The following is a 16,859-nucleotide window of genomic DNA, read 5'->3' as shown; positions in this document are numbered from 1 at the left end:
ACATGCTTGGTCTTGGGGAAATCTGTTTCCCACAGCCGTTCCTGCTACAGTATCAATTGCAGAGGTGGTAGTAAATATTATAGATCTATTTTAAAGTATTACTGAACTGATAATAACCCATAATAATATGGTAGCTGATAGTGACAGGGACAGGAAAGAGATTCTAGGAAGAAAAGGCCCCCTGGCAAGAGCCTTGCCCTCAAGCCTGGATCTGTGGTCCAAAGTGAGAACCTTATATCCCTGTTTTTCACTTAAATGTTGCCTTTTGCAAAACCATCCCTGGCCTACCCTACCCCCATCCTGTACCCATAAAAACCGTAGGCTCCACTGTCAAAGAGCAGAGAAGGAGGGAAAAGAAGAAGCAGCCAGACATCAAAGAGAAGCTACTTGACTTCAGAGGGATGGCTTGATAGCAAGACTTCAGAGAAGAGTCCTGCTGAGGATGGCTGGACTCCATCGGAATATCACCTTCCCACTCCATCTCCTTTCTGGCACCTCTTCCTACTGAGAGCCACTTTCATCAGCAATAAGATCCTTCACATTCACCACCCCTCAATTTGTTCGTGCAAACTCATTCCTCCTGGATGCCAGACAAGGAGTCGGGTGCAGGTGCCAAAGGCTGCCACATTGCCCCTCCACTGAGCTGTCAACACTTAAGCCATCTGCAGCAGCAAACTTAAAAGAGTGCACTGTAACAAATGTCCTCTTGGTCTTCAGGGGTCGCTGGTACCCGCTAGATGCTTCTGTGGGGCCGCACAGAGTTTTGCTCCTGTGGGTGCCCAAAAGCACTCACTCTGGCTTCTGCACCCACTCACCTGTGTATTCCCCCTCCTGTCAGGGGTTGAGAGCTGCAGGCTGAGTAAGCAAGGCACCCCTGTCGCAAGGACTGTGAAGTGGTCAAGGAAAGTGTCCTGTTACATCAGGATTTTGTGTGTCCTCTGTGTTCGCTTTTCATCTGAACAATAAGAGTGGATGCTGAGGGTGAAAGAGATCAGCTGTGTTGGATATTCTCTTTGTTCTTATAGACCTCCTCTTCACCTTTTCAATCCCTTTTCAGTGCCTTGGGATGCTGACTCTTATGTACAATATCCCTGGACACTAATGTCCCGAAGCCCTAGGCACTTTTGTGCTAATAGGAAGAATAAGCAAAGATTAAAAGGTGGGAGAATCCTTCCCTACAGCACTAGGAAATGGATACGGAGTTTTTCTCACTGAGTGTACCTCCAGGGAGGCAGCCTTCATCAGCTGTAGTTTCTGCTGCTTCAGCTAATTGCTACCAGTATTGTTCTCTCAGGCTTCCCATGGTAGCTACCCCTGGTGTATTTCACTATCCCATTTGGTTTCCTTTGGTCTTATCTACATCTTGCAAATTGTCCCATTATTTTATCTTCATAAATTTTCCTTTTAACGTATAACCTTTTTTATTGTTTTTGGATCCCAGGTGTTTCTTTTTTGTAAGAGTATATCATGGCCACCATGGTCTCTCAACTTTTAAATTATGTAACGTGAAGATGTGTGTCTCTTAACTTTTTACCACTGTGCACTTTTCTTCACCTATATTTATTTATTTCCCTTTTTTCCATTATAACAACCCCCAGAAAATACATAATTTAGGTAATGGATAATTTATCACTTATGTTTAATATTGGAAGATATTTGTAGTTGATATTTGCAGATCATCTCTTAGTGTTCAACTGGAATGAAAATTAATATAGGTTGATTTCATATCTTGTGTGCCACAATAAACATGGGAGTGCAGGTATCTGCAGTATATATACACAATGGAATATTACTCAGCCATAAAAAGGGATTTGTCATTTGCAGAAACATGAGTGGAACTCAAGGTCATCATGTTAACTCAAATAAGCCAGGCACAGAAAGACAAATATCACATCTTCTCACTCATGTGAGGGTTAAAAGAATGAATCTCGTGAAGAGTAGAATGGTGGTTATCAGAGGCTTGGCAAGGGGTTGTGGGGAATAAAGACAAGTTGGTTGGGTACAGTTAGGTAGAAGGAACAAGTTCTAGTATTTGACAGTACAGTGGGAAAACTATAGTTAACAATAATTTATTGTATATTTCAAAATAGCTAAAAGAGAATTGTAGCATTCCCAACAGAAGGAAAAGGTAAGTATTTGAGGGAATGAATACCCTTATTACCCTGATTTGGTCATTGCACACTGTATTCAGGTTTCAAAATATCACATATACCTCTAAAATCTATACAACTATTATATATCAATAACAAATTTTTTAAAAAACTGGTACAGGCTGTGAAGGGCAAACCATGAAATAATCTCAGATCTCAGCTTATTCATATGGATGTAAATATTTTAGCTGGCTCTAAACTAAGGATTTTGTATGAGGTAATAGTTATCAAATATCTTTATCAAACAAGTGTACCTTGCAAACAGGACTTTTAGATTTTTCAGTTATTACCCCTTACAATTCATCATACTCTTTATCTTCTAGTGATTGATGAAACAACCTTCCACATGAAAAAACAGAGCAATATAACACAGAACAGGGCTCTACCTGTGGAGTGGTCAGTTTTCATCCTTTTATAAACAAAAAGAATATTATAAACAAATATTTATATACAAACATCTGATCCACCTAGGAAAAATAGAGGGCTAGTCTTTCCCACCAGGAGAGGCATTAGAGCTTGTGCATGTATTTGAACAAGGCAGCCAGAGTCTTTGGTCAAGTCTCAACTCTACCACTCACCAACTGTGTGATGTTAGATACAAACTTAACCACTTCGCAGATGGGCGCAGTGGCTCACACCTGTAATCCCAGAGCTTTGGGAGGCCAAGTTGGGGGGATCACGAGGTCAGGAGTTCGAGGCCAGCCTGATCAATATGATGAAACCCTGTCTGTACTAAAAAATACAAAAATTAGCCAGATGTGGTGGCCCGTGCCTGTGGTCCCAGCTATTCGGGAGGCTGAGGCAGGAGAATTGCTTGAATTCTTGGAGGTGGAAGTTACAGTGAGCCAAGATGCCACTGCACTCCAGCCTGGGTGACTGAGTGAGACTCTCTCAAGAGAAACACACACAAAAAAACAAAAAACAGAAAAAGCCTTAACCACTTTGCAGCTCACTTCTCTACCTGTAAAATAAGAGTGATAATAATGGTACCTGGTATAGAGAGTTGTAAAGATAAAACCAACATTGGTAAAGTGCATAGGATGAAGTAATCATGTTTTGAATATATATTCCTTTAAATTTTGCTGCCAATATTTCCATGGTAATATTCTCAGATGTATTTTGATAGCTTTTTATTTAAGTATCAGGAGAAAATCTATTATTGTTTTAATTAAATTGAAATTGGATTTTTTGATATATTTAGGCAAATTTAATTTCTTTTTTTTTTTTTTTTTTTTTTTTTTTTNTTTTTTTTACAGTATTGAGGCTTCTAATCTGAAGGAATGGTTTTCTATTTTTTTCTTTTCTTCAATAGCCTTAGTCTTTTTGTTCATTTTGGTTGTGCAAATATCTAGTTAATTTGTATCTGTTATATTTTCCTAGTTACTTTTTAGTAGCACTTATAAAGGGAGTCTTTCACTTTTCCTGTCTATCCGAACATAATAAAGCAATTAGTTTTTGATTTTCAAAAATCTTTATGCATTCTCTTTTATATGTATAATAATAATAATCCCTAACCATTTCCTATGATTTACATGAAGAAATGCCAAGAAGAATTTTAAAGTAAGATTTACTGACAAAAATTAGAAAACATACTCAAAAACAGTCCTCTCCACCCCTCACTTCCACTTGCATGCTTGATCAAGAAATGAGATAAAAAATATTAAGACTATTGAGTCAAGCTCATAAGACACAAATCTGGACTTTGGAGACTCATTTCCTTCCCGCTTTTGGTAGCTTAGGTGAGGAGGAGATCAAATGGATCGAGTCAGTCTGTAGAGAGATAGCAAGGCTGATTATAGTTTTCCTGACCTACAAAGCTGTTCCCAGAGCCCTCAGTATACAGACCTTGGCCATCAGTATACATGCTCCCTGGTGGGGGTTTCTGGGTCTCAAATCCCTTAATATCTAGGCTGGTGCTAAAGTAATTTCGTAAACTTTTAATAGCAAAAACCACAATTACTTTTGCGCCAGCCTATATATTGTTACTTAGAGAAACTACGCATTCCCTAGCTCTCTTAGGGAAGCCTATAGATATGTAACATGGCAAAGGAATGGCATTAACTGTCTCATTCTCCTTGGGAGTGCTTTCCACATGTTCAGTGTCCCAGTGAAGAGAACCTTTCTAACAGGTCCTTCATCATGATACATAAGGAATATCTATGCCAGGCCATAGCTGCAGATTAGTGAGTCTCTGAGAACTGCGTCTTTTCTGTTATTTTTCTGCTTGAAAGTTTTTCACCAATAAGTCCTGCACTATGTTTGCACCATGTAGTGCTAGTTATTTGTGTACTTTTGCATGACACTAGTAATATTATCCAAACAAAATTTCAAAAACCACTTTCTGTAGTTGGTAAATATATAGAAATGAGAGAAAAAAGAAAGAAATATGAGGAAGAAAGATGTTATCTGTTGCAATAGTTAAATGTTCTTAACTGAAGCCACAGATGAGATGTGACTCATTTGCAGACATACCAGTGATTGGTACAGTAGATTTAGAAACAGTTTAAACTTGCAAGCTTAAGCTTCCATTTATAAAGAGAAGTTTAAAATCATAGGTCCTGTTTAACATTCAGCTCTGTTAACTTACTCTCACCTCTTTGTTTTTTTACACTTTGTCAAGATTTCTTCACGTATTTATCAATGTCTGAAGAAGTTACTTATGCAGATCTTAAATTCCAGAACTCCACTGAGACAGAAAATATCCGAGACATTGACAAACTTGGGGGAAAAGGTAAGATTTTGAGTTATGAATGTGTTGTACAGTTGTATAATAGAAGTAGTTTCAGCCCTGCATCTTCAGTATTAGTGATATAGTTATCATTCAACTTAAATTTTCAATAAGTCTCCTATATCTAAGCAAAGGAACCAAAGGTATCTAAACAAAATGATTTGGAAAAAAGGTTTCTGTAAAAACACTTATCAGTGCATTGAACACTCAATCTTTTATATTTTTGAAATTTTTATTATCACACTCAAGATAATTGGGGCATAATTTTTCAAATGATTGAGTTGTGTAAAGATTTTATTTCTTTATAAGATGAAGCCATGGAACAAGGAATGTGTTCAGGATTTCTCATGTGTTTCTTTCTTTTTTTTTTTTTTTTTTTTAATAAGAAAATGCTTTGTATATGTGTGTCAAAAAGAAGGAAAGATAGACAGACAGGTAGCCAGAGTGACCTGTTAAGGATTCCATTTGATGGTCTACCAAACTCGACATATATCATCCTAAAATTTCTCCTACTTCTTTTGGAGATTTTTTGCTAACTTACTAAAAAATAAAAGATGCTAAGTTAAATGAAGTGAATCATTAAGGAATAAAGGAGGAAAAGAGATAAAGAAATATCAGAAGACAAAATATATTCACAATATTCAAAATCACACTATGTCAGGAAGCTTTGTATTTTTCAATTTAAACTTAAATCATGAAATAAGTGAACCATCTGTGTTGACTTTCATCTTTCACTTCAACAAAACTCTACTCTTCATCTTACTCAGAATCCTGTAGTTTTACTATATGTATGGTTCTTACCTTCTGGCTCCTGGCTTTTGGAGTGCAATCTGCCCTAGTGAATCCATAGTTGAAATCAATGTGTTTGAGCTAAAAATAACTTAAATAGTGATAATGGAGAACACACAGAATACAACATCTATAATATTCTAGCATTGCTATAAACAGAAATTTCATTGTTAAATCTTGGATCCATTTATTATGAGCATGGTAAATCTTGAGAAAAGCTAGCAGATTAATTTTGTGGGCTTTTCTAACAATGTAACTTTTTTTAGAAAGAAGAAGGGTCTAAGAATTTTACACCACTTTCTGTCTTTAGTTCCTTCTTTGTATTTCTTCTTTTATATGCTGAAAGAGGATGGCCATAGCGTGAGCTTCATAGTACCAACAATTGCCCTTTAACTGTCCTCTCACACCCTTTCCCACCTCCTTTCCTGCCAATCCAAATTATTTTAAGTTCCCACCACAAGAATTCCTTTAATTCATAGAGATGTTGAATCCATGTCTTCTTCATGTTCTTAACTTCATCTAATTTTCTCATTAACCAGCTTAGAGTCTATGTACACAATTTCACATTGTATTATGTAATGTCCACCCTTAGTCTCTTACACTTCCCCTCTCTAATGTGCTTTTTTTTTTCCACTAAAAACTCTAGTTCTGACTAGGTGCAGTGGCTCAACCCATAGTCCTAGCACTTTGAGAGGCCAAGATGAGAGGATTATTTGAGGCCAGGAGTTTGAGACCAGCCTGGGCAAAGTAGAGAGATGCCATTTCTATAAAAAGAGATTTTTTTCCCCTTAGGGATCCCAATATTTTATTTGCATACCATTCTTGCATAGATCATCCCTTAGGATGCATCAACATCATTTCAGAAAAAACAAACAAACAAAAAAAAACAAAAAACTAAGAGAATACTGTCTTCTACATTCTCATTAAATCCCATTTGGGCTGTTATCCTGAGTTCCATTCCCTTTCTTACTAGGGGGCAGGTAGCTCTGTCCCACCGGATTTTTGGCTTTCTTGGGTCAGCCAGTGCTTCTGCCTAGATCTATGCTGACAGCCGTGGCACTGGCCAAAGTTGCTGTTCGCCCTGTTCAGGCAGCTCGCTAAGGCTTTTCAGCCCAGCGAAGATCTCCTGTTCTGTGGGTTGTAGAGGGCTTGAGTGGAGCACTATATCTGAATCAGAGTCTCAGAAGGGGAGATCCCCCAGTCCTCTGGTCGGTTGCACGCTCCTTCTGGGTAGGGCAGCGCTCCACATTGCAGCAACTTGCCCTATTTGGTTTATACCCACTGTTCAACCAGACCCACAAAATGAACTTACCTCATTTGGAATTGTGGAGATCACTCGGCTTCTGAGTCTCTCTTGCTGGGAGCTGCTTTCTGGAGCTGCCTCTTATTCAGCCATCTTGGGATACTTGAACTCATCATTTTTTACGGCAGCATAGTATTCCATGTTGTATATGTGCCACATTTTCCTTGTCCAGTCTATCATCAAAGGGCATTTGGGTTCGTCCTAGGTCTTTGCTATTGTAAACAGTGCTGCAATGAACATACATCTTTATAATAGAATGATTTATAATCCTTTGGATATATACCCAGTAATAGGATTGCTGGGTCAAATGGAATTTCTATTTCTAGGTCCTTGAGGAATCACCACACTGTCTTCCACAATGGTTGAACTAATTTACACTCTCACCAACAGTGTAAAAGTGTCCTTATTTCTCCAAATCCTCTCCAGAATCTGTTGTCTCCAGATTTTTTAATGATAGCCATTCTAATTGGTGTGAGATGCTATCTCAATGTGGTTTTGATTTGCATTTCTCTAACGACCAGTGATGATGAGCATTTTTTCATACATTGTTGGCCTCATGTATGTCTTCTTTTGAAAAGTGTCTGTTCATATCCTTCACCCACTTTTGAATGGCTTTTTTTTTTGTAAATCGGTTTCAGTTCTTTGTAGATTCTGGATATTAGTCCTTTGTCAGATGGGTAGGTTGCAAAAATTTTTTCCCATTCTGTTAGTTGCTGGTTCACTCTACTGATTGTTTCCTTTGCTGTACAGAAGCTCTGTAGTTTACTTAGATACCATTTGTCTATTTTGGCTTTTGCTGCCAATGCTTTTGGTGTTTTAGCCATGAAGTCCTTGCCTGTGCCTATGTCCAAAATTTTTTAAAAATATTAACTGGGCACCGATAGTCTTAGCTGCTTGGGAAGCTAAGGATAGAGGATTACTTGAGTCCAAGAGTTGGAGGCTGCAGTGAACTATGATCAGGCCACTATATTTCAGTCTGGGTGGTACAGCAAGATCCTGTCCCAAAGACATTTCAAAGAGACAGCCTATCTTGTTTATTCTGCACCTAAACTCTCAGAATCACCCGAGGGATATGTAAACAACTGAAATGGTTTTTCCTGACATGCCACAATTGTCTACTCAAGCAACAACTACTCATATTGGCTTCTCTGTTAATTTCCAGTTACTCACTTTTCCCAAATTTGTACAAAGTGTACTGTATCTAGATTGATTGGTGTTCTCCATTCTCTATTATAAATTCTGTTTTTGTTCTCTGTTTTTTGAATTAGTCTACCAGTTAACAGCTTCTCATGCCAGAATCAATTTACATATAAAACAAATCAGTGATTTTGACTTATTCTTGACATGCTCTTCAAAATATTTTAAAAATATCCTTGAATGTCTAACAAATCCATTCCTTTCCAATAGGCATATTAGGAAATAAAAGTAAAATGAATGAATGAATGAATGAGTAAATAATTCAAATGAAAGTGTATACCAAGTTTAGACCTCCCTGTTAATTTTGCTTTCCACAGCAGCTCCCGCTCCCTCTCGCGTATGGCGCCCAGCAGCCTTGTTTCTGACTCTTCTGTGCCTTCTCCTGCTCATTGCGTTGGGAGTCTTGGGAAGCACATGTATGTACTAGCCCTGTTTCAGTTAAAAGAGAAAGTATCTAGAATTTGAAATATTTAGCAACAAATGTTTATACCTTGAGTGGAAGATTTGTAATAATGATAGGTGATATGCCCACAAGGAGGACTTACTTACAATGTGGAACGTAGTGTCTTTCCCTTACTCCTGTAATGGCTTTACCTACCCCTTTAATCTTTATACTACTTCTGCAAATGATAAAGCATGATGGTTCTATTGAGAGTTTACAATATTTTGTCATTTTTTAATGTGAAGTTTACATAACTTTGAAGATAGAAATGGAAAAAGTGAATGAACTACAAAATATCAATGAAGAGCTTCAGAGAAATGTTTCTCTACAACTGATGAGTAACATGAATAGCTCCAACAAGATCAGGAACCTCTCCACCACACTGCAAACAACAGCCACCAAATTATGTCGTGAGCTATATAGAGAAAAAAAAGGTATTCCTGAATTCTCTTGGTGTTATTTATTGGACAATAAACTAAACCGCTGAGTCTCTTAAGAATCATTTTATAATTAGCTAGCAGCCTTTTCCTAGGGAGTCATAATTTGGGGGAAGGAATTACATGTGGTTGATAGAGAATTCATTTCCTTGCAGTTAGAAGAAAGACAGAAAGAGTAATAATAATAGGGCCCCAAATTATCGGGAGATAACAGTTACATGATAAAATGTTAGAACAGGTTCTCTAATCTGTCACTATAATTATTCTGGGCAATGAGGTTAATAAAAGATAGGGAGGAAGTGACACCTCTTTACAGGTGACTTCATTCTTAAATTTCAGTCAGTGATTGATAACAAAGTCCACAAGAAAAAAATAAATTGAGATGTCACCTTCAGGATCAGGGGAAGTTGGTCTTATAATATCTCCATAAGTTTCTATAGTCATGGTTGCTAAAACATATTTCTTTTGCTCCTGAGAAACCTCAAAGTTTCACTATACAGAATATTTCCTGTAATTTGTGTTTGTTGTCATTAAAGAATACAAAATATAGGAAAGAGTGATTGATATAGGAAGATACACTTGAATCCCAGAGCTTAATTTGAAATTTTTTTGCTTAAGCTATGTGTCTGACACATTATGATGGCATATAGGGAACTAGAATACAGGATTCACTTACTTCCCCTTTGATGTAAAAAGAAGAAACAGCATGTAATCCCAGCTACTTGGGTGGCCGAGGGGAGAGTCACTTGAATCCAGGATATGGAGGCTGCAGTGAGCTGAGACTGCGCCACTACACTCCAGCTTGGGGAAGACAGCAAGAGCCTGTCTCAAGAAAGAGAGAAAGAAAGAGAGAAAGAGAGAGAGAGAGAGGAAGGAAGAAAGAAAGAAAGAAGGAAAGAAAGAAAGAAAGAAAGAAAGAAAGAAAGAAAGAAAGAAAGAAAGAAAGAAGAAAGAAAGAATCAATAGCAAATATGGAGAATGTCACATAGAGAGGAAAGGAAATAATAAGAATTATTAATACTATTAATAAAACCCAAATAAAACTATGTTCTTCTTTCAGAGCACAATTGTAAGCCTTGTCCAGAGAGATGGGTGTGGCATGAGGACAGCTGTTATTTCCTAAGTGATGATTCCAAAACCTGGCAGGAGAGTCGAATGGCCTGTGCTGCTCAGAATGCCAGCCTGTTGAAGATTAACAGTAAAAGTGCGTTGGTAAAGCCCAGGTGTTTCTACCATCATGGGATAGAGAGGGGTGTGTCATGTTAGAGAAGACCTCATGGGATAGAGGGGGTGCGTCATGTTAGAGAGGACCTGATTAGAGAGGGGCGTGGCATGTTAGAGAAGACCTCAATCAACCAACTCATGATTCTGGTTTATTTTATTTGGGGTGAGAAGTGACTGGAACTTTGTACATTTATCTCAAGATATCATAGGCAAGGCAAAACATATAAAACCTTAGCTTAGGACCTTAGCATAAGAGGCATATTACTAGCTGACAGGTAGATGAGTAGACACAGGGCACGCAGAATTTATAGGTCTGTATGTATTTCCAAATTAGAATCTGGAATCAAATCTCAGAACGTAATTTATAAACATTAAAATCAGGATACAGAAATTATTCCTGAGGGTTACTAATTCCATAAAAATGACATTGGAGGATTTGTTTTGTTTCTACCATTTTGTATTTTTTAATTCACTAGGAGAAATAGACAAGTTATAGTAGGCTAGCATAAAATATGTGTAAACAAGAAGAGCTGGAGGAAGCTGACACAGCCAAGTGTCAAACAGATGTATTGCACTGAGTCCCTGAGTCTCAGGAAAAACGTGTTTTCTAGTAGCTTTATTGATTTATTCATTTTCTTAATTTTTCTTGTCTAGTGTTTCCATGTTACACTTATTTTATATAGCATTTTTGGTCTCTCAAATAATAATCATATATTTTTAATCAAAATTCCATTTTCTAAAAGTCTCTGCTTCCCCACAATAAGAAACTTTTGTTATACTTTAGAAGAGAGAGAAATCAATCCAAAATCTCTTCCTCATCAGATTATTCTCAAGTGACCCATTCATAGTTACTTACTCTAAAAATGGTCTTTTTAAAGTGCGGAATAAGAAAAAATACCTGTTATTTGGCTACAAAATTCTGGACTGGTTCTGAATTCTGTTTTATAACCACTCACATCTGAGTGTGTGGCATTTTTTCCTACTCTTTCTGTTTCTATTAACTCTTGTTGGTAGCCATTAGCCACCTCCTTTGCCCCTGGACAATGTTTACAGCTCAAATTTTTGAATCCTGAACGTGTCATTGTGAACTTTTCAATGACTGTAAATTAAGGTTATATGTGGATTAGTAGGGCCTCTATTCTTGTGAGACCAGCAATGATAATATTTTTTTAAATGTTGAAATTTTATAGTAAGGAGTACTTTCTTTCCATTTCTTTTAGTGGCATTTAATAGTAGTATGCAATGTCAAGTATGTTACCTTAAAACAGCAATTTGTAAGAAATTACATTATAATGTAAAATACAAAAGTAAGAAACTGTTTCCTGAACAGACCATTTGTATTTCCTGTAGGAATTTATAAAATCCCCAAATAAATTATATGGATATTGGCTGGGATTATCTCCCGAAAAAGATTACACTAATGGTAAGAGTGTTGAAAATATAATCAACTCCTCTGACTGGTAAGTGTCCCTTCTTGTTAAAATTTTACAGTTGGGTTTGAGGAGAGGTATTTTCCTTAGGAGCACTGTAGATTCAAATTAAAACTAGCTTCAGTAGAAACTGCATCCTACAAGGACCGTTTTCTCTCATGCTTCTTTGATGATTTTCTGATATAGAAAGTTACCATAAATGTCTTCTCGTAACTTTGACAAGCCACTAACAAACTTACAGTAGCCAAATTATGGGGACTTCTGAAAATAATAAGTTTAAGAAAAATTATGGAAGCCCAGAAAAGTCACTGGACTCTAACAAATACTTAATATTGTGCTAAGTTCTGGGGTTCAAAGATGAGTGAAAGATTGATTCATCACTAAAGTTACTTAACCATTGATTGTGTGTGCAGACTGATTGAATGATGCTAGAGATAAAGAGAATATAGCGTGATAATGCTTCAGCAAGAATACACAGACTAACCAATCATAAATTTTAGCAATGCTGCTTTTGTTATAAATGACACTTGAGCCTTAAAAAAAGGTTTCCGGAATAAGGGGGTACAAGTGCAGTTTTGCTATATAAATATATTCCATAGTGATGAAGTCTGTGTTTTCAGTGTAACCATTACCTGGATAGTGTACACTTTACCCTATAGGTAATTTCTCCTTCTTTATTTTCCTCTCATCCTCCTACTTTGTGGAGTCTTCAATGTCCATTATTCCACTTTTTATGTCTATATGTACATATTATTTAGCTCCCACTTAAATGAGAACATACAGTATTTAAATTTATGTCTCTGAGTTATTTCGCTTACGAGAATACTCTCCAGCTCTATCCATTTGGCTGCAAAAGACATGATTTTCTTCTTTTTTGTAGTTGAGTAGTATTTCATGGAGTATATACCCTGAAAGAAAACATAATCCGTTGATGGAAACTTAGGTCATTTTTATGACTTTGCTATTGTGAATAGTGCTACAATAAACATAGGAGTGTAGGTGTCTTTCTCTTAATATAATAATTTATTTTCCTTTGGGTAAATACCCCAAGAGTGGAATTACTGGATGGTAATTCCATTTTTAGTTATTTGAGAAATTGCTATAGCACTAACTTATATTCTGAAATGGGCATTTTTGAATGAAACATTTAAAGACTGGCTTAGAAGAGCATTTCAGGTCAAAGAATAAACCTTAGCATGATACATTACATATATAGTAGAGATAAAATAATTTGTGTAGTACAATGAGGAATGTGGTTATATGCTATTGTAAGTGGGTTTATGTGTTGTATTTGTTCTGCTTATAATGAGAAAAAAAATAAGTCTTTACATAAAAATGGTGGCTCACGTCTGTAATCCCAGTATTTTGGGAGGCCAAGGAGGGCGAATCATGAAGTCAGGAGTTCGAGACCAGCCTGACCAACATGGTGAAACCCCGTCTCTACTAAAAATAGAAAAATTAGCAGGACGTGGTGGCAGGCACCTGTAATTCCAGCTACTCAGGAGGCTGAGGCTTGAACCCAGGAGGCAGAGATTGCAGTGAACCAAGATGGCATCGCCTGGATGACAGAGGGAGACTCTGTCTCAACTATTAATAATAGCAATAATAATAAAATAGTGACAAATTTCATTTGTACTTTTTAATCTTTAAGATTTGGGAAGCAGACAATATCAGACAAAGAAAGAAACCAGAGTCTCAACCTGCTGGACACTGTTGGAAGTTCATCTTTTTCTTTTTTGATACGGAGTTTTGCTCTTGTTGCCCAGGCTGGAGTGCAGTGGCGCAATCTCGGCTCACTGCAACCTCTGCTTCCCAGGTTCAATTGATTTTCCTGCCTAAGGCTTCTGAGTAGCTGGGATTACAGGCAAGTGCCACCACACGCAGCTAATTTTTGTATTTTTAGTAGAGACGGGGTTTCTCCATGTTGGACAGACTGGTCTCGAACTCTTTACCTCGCGATCTGCCCGCCTCGGCCTCCTAAAGTGCTGGGATTACAGTCGTGAGCCACCACATCCTGCCGGAAGTTCATCACTTAACACGTGTTTTTTTTTTTTTTTTTGAGACGGAGTTTCACTCATGTTACCCAGGCTGGAGTGCAATGGCGGATCTCGGCTCACCGCAACCTCTGCCTCCCGGGTTCAGGCAATCCTGCCTCAGCCTCCTGAGTAGCTGGGATTACAGGCACGCACCACCATGCCCAGCTAATTTTTTTTTTTTGTATTTTTAGTAGAGACGGGGTTTCACCATGTTGACCAGGATGGTCTCGATCTCTTGACCTCGTGATCCACCCGCCTCGGCCTCCCAAAGTGCTGGGATTACAGGCTTGAGCCACCGCGCCCGGCCTAACACGTGTTTTTTAGTGTATATTTTTAGAGGGAGATAGCTCTGAGTCAACTGTGTTGAGGTGCCCCACACTGAGTTTAGGCACTGTGATCCCTGCGTGCTCATCACATTGGGCCATAATGGCAAACAGAATTTTTTGTTTTGTTTGTTTGCTTTTTCTTTCAGATAGAAATAGTAAGTGTAGGAGTGTGGGTCAGAAAGACAAGGTGGCCCCATCTCTGGTGGTTGGCAATGATAGGATAGAATGGAGATAAGCTATCTCCAAATGGAAGGAGAAGGACATATATTTTAAAGGTCTCGTTTGGAGTGAAGGACTAGAGCAAAGGTAATGTGTGTGTCAGGAGAGAGCACAGATGGAATCTTGTTTTGAAAATATAGAAAATGTATGTGTTTGTAATCGTTGAAAATGCAATTGTAATCTATAATGGAATGTAAAACAGTAGATACTTTCAATTATCAAAAGGAAAACTGAAAAAAGTCTATAATAATTGTATACATGACATGTATGTACATAAATATCTTATTTTCATTTTTTAACTCTGTATTGTTTTAGGGTTTGTTTCTGAAAGGGGGCAGTAATAATTGACATTTGTACTATGTCACCACAAATAAATGTCATTCTTAAAAATTTAATTGAAGTTATTTACTGGTTGATATTTTACCCAAGTATGGATACTAAATTAATCTAAAAGATAATATTTTTAATTTATAAATTTGTTTTTAATGTATAATACCTGATCATTAATCTAGTATTGATGGGCTGGTATTAGAACTTCGGAGTAAAATCTTATGAAAGCGTCACTTGGAGATGATGTTGAACTTAAGGCATCATACATTAGGTGAATTCCTGGACTCTGATGATTATGAAAAGCACTTGAGGAAGACAGGGTCCAAGACTTACTACTGGGTCAGTTAGACTAGAAAGTCTTTGGAAATGGCATTATTCCAAAGTATATTATATATGAAGGGGGTGGGGTGCTAAGTCTGTAAGTAAAGGGCAGCAAATATCAGATGCTGGAAAGTGGAAAAAGCAGGGGAAATGAAGCAGTATTTGACATTGCATATGTGTCAATATAAAGAATCAGCTTGGGCACTTTTCATACTCTGAACATTAAATTAGATTTAGTTTAAACAACGCAGAGTCTAGGGCAATATTATCATGTTGGAAATGTAATGTTTTTTCTGTGAATATGTTTCAAATATCTGACTTGCCAAGTGTAATTCATTACTTTCTCTTTCAGGGTTATAACAAATGCATCTGACTTAACGAACATGTATTGTGGATATATAGGTGGACTATATGTTAATTATTATGACTGCACTTATGAACAAAGAAGGATATGTGAGAAGATGGCCAATCCAGTGCAGCTTGGTTTTATACATTTTAGGGAGGCATCAGGCATCAATTAAATACATTTAAGAAGTGCAGGCTGGGTGCAGTGGCTCACCCCTGTAATCCCAGCACTTTGGGAGGCCGAGGAGGACGGATCACAAGAGGTCAGGAGTTTAAGACGTGGAACTCCATCTCTAAAAATCAAAAATAATAAGTAAAATGAAATAAAAAAATTCAGAAGTGTAGTTGATGGCAGGGAGGTGGGAGCGTTCCAGGCTATAGGTAAATTTAAACATTTTCTGGTTAACAGTTGGTTGAGTTTGTCTAAAGACCTGGGATTTCATCATGCAGGTGAAACATCTAGGTAGAAGGCTTCAGATAGAATAGATTGTGAATGTTAATGCCGGAGAGGTATAATGAAGCATGTCCGACGTCCCACTTCCCATCATGGCCTGATCTAGTCTTTCAGGTGAATTTTAAAAGAGTCCTCGTTGAAGAGGAAGTCCATTCAGATGGTTGGAGGGGGGCGGCTTAGAATTGTACTTTTCATTTACATTCTTCCCCTCTGGTCAAGATTTGTCAGAGGCAACATCAAAGACCAGCACATTTTAATTTTGTCCCATAGCATTGCCAGGATGGCATGGCTGCCTGTCCCAGGTCCGTCCTGTACTTCCACGGGACTCTGTGGCTGAAGGCCTTATGAGTCAAAGGACTTATAGCCAACTGATTGTTTTAGACCAGATAAGAATGGATGTGAACAGGCATTTATTACCTCTTAAAATTATTATTTTGTGTAAAAGCCAATAAACAAAAATGAAAAGGCAAAGTTATAAGACTGACTTATTTTTAACTTCTGTGTGTTGCACTACTATAAGCTTGGTTTTTGTTACAGACATATAGCAATTAGCTATGCAAACATAAGCATTGTTCTGAAAAAAATTAAATATATATATATGTTTATCTTCATAACTCACAACTGGGAGTATTATACCCAAGAGGCTTTGTTACAAGGTATTTTTTTTATTATTATTATACTTGAAGTTCTAGGATACATGTGAAGAATGTGCAGATTTGTTACATAGGTGTACACGTGCCATGGTGGTTTGCTGCACCCATCAACCCATCATCTACATTTCTCCTTATGGTATTCCTCCCTTAAACCCCCAACCCTCAATAGGTCCTGGTGTGTGATGTTTCCCTCCCTGTGTCCATGTGTTCTCATTGTTCAACTCCCACTTATGAGTGAGAACATGCAGTGTTTGGTTTTCTGTACCTGTGTTAATTTGCTGAGAATGATGATTTCCAACTTCATCCATATCCCTGCAAAGAACATAAATTCATCCTTTTTTATGGCTGCATAGTATTCCATGGTGTATATGTGTCACATTTTATTTATACAGTCTATGATTGATGGGCATTTGGGTTAGTTCCAGGTCTTTGCTATTGTGAATAGTTCTGCAATAAACATATGTGTGCATGTGTC

At 37.5% G+C, this 16,859-nt stretch overlaps 1 protein-coding gene across 3 annotated transcripts; it reads left to right on the top strand.

The window, feature by feature from the left end:
- The first annotated feature begins 4,605 nt into the window (after nucleotides 1-4,605).
- Nucleotides 4,606-16,206, top strand: CLEC12A (C-type lectin domain family 12 member A). Of its 3 annotated transcripts, none has more exons than XM_017545380.2 (6): nucleotides 4,606-4,881; nucleotides 8,485-8,583; nucleotides 8,855-9,043; nucleotides 10,107-10,258; nucleotides 11,621-11,730; nucleotides 15,285-16,206. In XM_017545380.2, the coding sequence occupies exons 1-6, from the start codon at nucleotides 4,791-4,793 to the stop codon at nucleotides 15,451-15,453; spliced, it is 810 nt and encodes a 269-aa protein (XP_017400869.1). In that variant the 5' UTR covers nucleotides 4,606-4,790; the 3' UTR covers nucleotides 15,454-16,206. The 3 variants fall into 3 exon arrangements, with proteins under 3 accessions (XP_017400869.1, XP_017400870.1, XP_017400871.1); XM_017545381.2 differs by having other exon boundaries at nucleotides 4,615-4,881; nucleotides 8,488-8,583; XM_017545382.2 differs by lacking the exon at nucleotides 8,485-8,583 and having other exon boundaries at nucleotides 4,615-4,881.
- The last annotated feature ends 653 nt before the right edge of the window (nucleotides 16,207-16,859 follow it).

The sequence above is a fragment of the Cebus imitator genome, unplaced genomic scaffold, assembly GCF_001604975.1.
Source record: "Cebus imitator isolate Cc_AM_T3 unplaced genomic scaffold, Cebus_imitator-1.0 Scaffold179, whole genome shotgun sequence".
In the NCBI taxonomy this organism is placed as follows: domain Eukaryota; kingdom Metazoa; phylum Chordata; class Mammalia; order Primates; family Cebidae; genus Cebus; species Cebus imitator.
Note: the sequence above shows the minus strand (reverse complement) of the source record. Positions and strands in the feature narration are given on the sequence as shown.